We start from the raw sequence: 4,221 nt of genomic DNA, 5'->3' as shown, positions 1-4,221 counted from the left end.
ACATAACATTTCTCGTAAAAGATTTATAGATCTTGAATTTACAAGGGAAGGTTAGCTTTTTTTTTTGTGTGTTGAAAAAAGGGAAGGTTAGCTTCTTCTTGTTCTTGACTTCTTTCCTAGTTTTTTCTAGTACTTCATTAAACATGAAAACTAGGACAGTGCGACCTACTATCGTTCAGTCCATCCGGCTGACATACACATTAAAATTGTCTCCTCAAATATTTATACTTATATTTCCACCGACAAAGTCTTTAAAAGTCAAAGTCAACTGACATCATTAGCACCAAATCAAAAGGTTTTGAAACTTAGGTTTATCATTACTTAAAGTACAACATGAAGTATTATATCATGATTATTAAACATCAAGTGCATGAGAGTTTGTTCACAAATATAAACCGTTAGATTATCCACGTTAAATCGAATATTCTCTTCAATTGCATGCAAACTCATTACATCAAACTTTTATACTCCTTACAAACACCAAACTCACAAAAAAAAAAAAAAAAACAGAAAACAAACCACATGACTCTGTATTGAATTTTTTTTTTCCTTTCTCTCTCTAGAATTTAAGCAAACCAGCTCGATTTACAATTAAAAAAATGAAATTCAAGTAATGGGTAGGTAAATTTGATTATCAGAGATTTAGAATGTCCATTTCCAGATCTTGATTCGAAGATTTACCTTACATTTTGGGTGAGAAGATGAAGATAAAGCTGAAGTAGTAGAAGAAGTTTTGCCTTGAGGAATCAAAGCTTGAATTCCAGTACAAGAAACCCTAATACCAATTTTCTTTGTTTTCAGACTTCCAATTTTCACTTTCACTTTTGTTTCTAATTCAATTGTTAATGGTAACCCACTTTTCTTCTTCAGATCTGATTTTAGAGAAGTAACAGAGGAAGAATCGAGGATATTATTAGTAGTACTGCTACTAATTGGAGCTTTAAGTACAGTTGTGTTCTTCTTTCCATGAATAAATGATGGAAAATTACCATTTCCGACATCAATATCGTTTGATTTAACAGAAATTGAAATTGGGTCATAAAAGAATGTAATTTTCTTGTTAGGGTTACGAGCAGATAAGGTAAGATCTAGATTTGAATTGAGGTGATTGGTGGAATCTTTGGAGGTTGTGATATTGAATTTGGAGATTCTGAGAGTAGTAACAGAGAAGGAAGGGCGTTGAGGACGATAAAGAACCCAAAGTACAGCACCAGCAATGGCGGCGAGGAGGATGACAGCGATGATGATGAAGGTGGACCAGAGGCAGCAAGAACAACAACAGCTTCGAGTGCGGCGGCGCTTCGGTTGGGGACGGTAAGCAGGGCGGGAGGCGCCGTATAATTGAGATTTTGTGGCGGGGAAAGGTTGATGGGTGGCGGTTCCATTTAGGGTTTGAGGAGGAGGGGCAGGATTCATGGTAGTTGGTTTAGAAGATGGGTAGACTCTATCTGTCATCTATTTTCCTTCTCTATCTCAATAGTTTCGTAAAGAGAGAGAAAGAGAAAAGTTTAGAGAGAGAGAGGGAGAGAGGGGTGAAGGAGTAGTGAGAGAAGGAGGGGAGGAAGGAAATGTAAGGGAAGGAAGTAATGTTGAGTGTGGAAGGAGAAAGAGAGGAAGAGTGAGAGACAGTTACCATCCAACCAAAAGAGATGGTTCCACTTCTCCTAATTTGGCATTTTACCTATTTTTATGTTTTTTTACTTCTCTAAATTGTACTACCATTTTGTTTCATCAAATTCAGGAGGAATTTATTTATATTGACAGCCAATATTGTTTTTTTTTAAATAGGTATACATAATTTAAAATATTAAATTAAATAAATACTAGCAGAAGTTTAGAATTAAAAGGGTGTTTGATTTTTTAAACACTTTTGTAACTGCTATGTAGTTTGTTTTTCATCATTGATTCATTTCTATGTGATAATTTTTTTTATTTTTTATTAATTGGAAGTGGTATAAAGAGAGTGATTGTCTATTTTGACTTCAAAGTATTTAAACGTTAGTATTTTATAGTAATTCATTACGGGCCGCGGTTTTGGGGAATAAAGAAAAATCTCTGGACATAAAAATTAACAAATAAATATTGATTTAGAATGCATATTCTTCGTTTAATCCAAAAATTGACTTGATTAAACATTGCCCCCTTATCTTCATCTTCTCTCTTCAGTTAGAAACTTACTCGAATTAGATCTCAAATTTAGAAAACCCTAAAAAAATTCTCCTCAAACCTCAATTACAAATTTCAAACCCTAAACCATCACCACCATCAACAACAACAACCTCAACATAGTTAAAAATCTCTCATTTTGTTCTTCTTTATCAAAATCATCTTCAAACCAGACGATGAGTTTTCCGTTGTCATTGCCGAGAAGTTTGTCGCGGAGATAAAGTAGAAGTTTCGGGAAGAAGAATGATAATAAAGTAAAGAGAGAAATTAAAGTTGTTGTTAGAGTTAAAAGATATAATGAAATGGATGGAAACGATTTCTTGATTTAGTTGAAGATAAACTTAATAATACTAAATCATTAGATTGCTCTTCAGTTTCTAAAATTCGTCAAACTAGTAGTAAAACTAGTACTATTAGTTGGTCACATTCAGATTTCACTACTGAATCTTTAAATTCTTCAACGGGTAGTAGTAATAGTAGTTCTGAATCATCATCATCTGTTGGTGAAATTGATGAAGTTAATTCTTATTCTAACAAAGATTTACTAGTTGAAGAAAACAATAAGATAGATAGTGATCATCAAATCAAGATATTGAAGAAGTTTCCAATTCCATAGAGAACGTATCGTTTCAAATATTGACCTAATTTTTTAGGGTTTTTTTTGTCTGTTGATTTTGATTCGATTATTTTGTTCATCTTAGAGGTTTGACTGTGGTGGTGAATGTGATAGAGAAGATGAAGATTAGGGGGGAATGTTTGGATCAAGTGAATTTTTGGACTAAAATAAAATATGCACCCGAGAATGTAAAAAAAAAAACATGGATTCCATGGAGAATTTATTCCATGAAGATTATGTTTTATGCCCCAAAGTCGCGACCTTCATTAAGTTCATGATTTTAGTTAGAAAAGAACTAAGACGAGTGAATATTTTGTGTCGTAAAAATAAACCACAAACAATTAAGAATGGAGGGGAAAATGACCGTGTTGCATCATGGAATTTGGGTGGTTCCATGATTAGCAAAGCAGTGTATTGGGTGCGGGCCCGCCGGCACCGGACCCTCCACCACAAAGGGCCCAATTTCATTTTTTTTAATTTAGGTATGTTACACTTAATTAATATAAATATTTTTAAGATAAACAAAAAAAAGTTCTAGTTGGTAAGTTGTGTGTAGTAAATCCATAAGGTTCAGGGTTTGAAACCTCTCAGTAACATTAAGATTTTTTTTTGTAAGAACACAACTTTGCATGCATGTTAGTGTTGGGTTACATAATCTACTAAAGTTCTAAGCGGAATCTAAGACATCATATGTCTAACATTAGTATCCCCAGGATCACATGCATAAGCCAATAATGATGACTAAGTAAAACTAGTTTGATGATTACCTTAATCGCTAGTTTTCCCTCGAACCTTTCTAATCGCTTTTGAGAAGACCAAGAGCTCCAATTGTAGCTCCTCTACTTGGGACACCGAGCAATCAACTTGATCTCCCACCTTGTTGCTAGCTAGAACACCAATGGTGGTTGGATGAAGATTAGTTACTCATTAAATTTAGAGACATATACATGATAAAGCAAAATACCTGGAAATAAACAAGACAAAGAAAAGAAATCACCCAATTCCTTGCTCCAACGGTTCCCAAGTATGATCCAAATTATGCTCTAAATCCAATTAATAACACCTTGAAAGTAGGTGGAAGTAGAAAAGTTTAGAAAAGAAATTAGAAAGGAATTATTTAGATTTGGAGCATAATTTGGACCATAATTGGGAATCAATTCGCCTAGTGATAGGAATAGGCGAGTTGAGCCTGACCGACTCGACGGATGCATGGAGTCGGTGAGACTCGTCATAAATATGGTTTTAGGGATTATGAGCATGAGGGTAATCAACCCCGTAGGAGTGTTCGAGACTATCATCAAGAATTTGGGATGACCACACCTTCATGTATGGATTTCTCATTTGATGATAACCGTAGTTCTATTAGTATTGATCGACCACGTCGAAGTCTTCGTGACTATCGACAAGCACCAGGGGCGAGTCCACATAGGGGCCCGTGG

General features: G+C 34.8%; 1 protein-coding gene across 1 annotated transcript; it reads right to left on the bottom strand.

Annotated features, from left to right (window-relative positions):
* Positions 1–412: 412 nt before the first annotated feature.
* Positions 413–1,563, bottom strand: LOC147556782 (NDR1/HIN1-like protein 13). Its single transcript, XM_086657736.1, has one exon. It carries the CDS (start codon positions 1,453–1,455, stop codon positions 643–645), a length of 813 nt encoding a protein of 270 aa, XP_086513862.1. The 5' UTR covers positions 1,456–1,563; the 3' UTR covers positions 413–642.
* Positions 1,564–4,221: the final 2,658 nt, after the last annotated feature.

Source organism: Eschscholzia californica, unplaced genomic scaffold (genome assembly GCF_041429995.1).
Source record: "Eschscholzia californica isolate CP2 unplaced genomic scaffold, dmEscCali1.0.p SCAF_2, whole genome shotgun sequence".
In the NCBI taxonomy this organism is placed as follows: Eukaryota; Viridiplantae; Streptophyta; class Magnoliopsida; order Ranunculales; family Papaveraceae; genus Eschscholzia; species Eschscholzia californica.
Note: the sequence above shows the minus strand (reverse complement) of the source record. Positions and strands in the feature narration are given on the sequence as shown.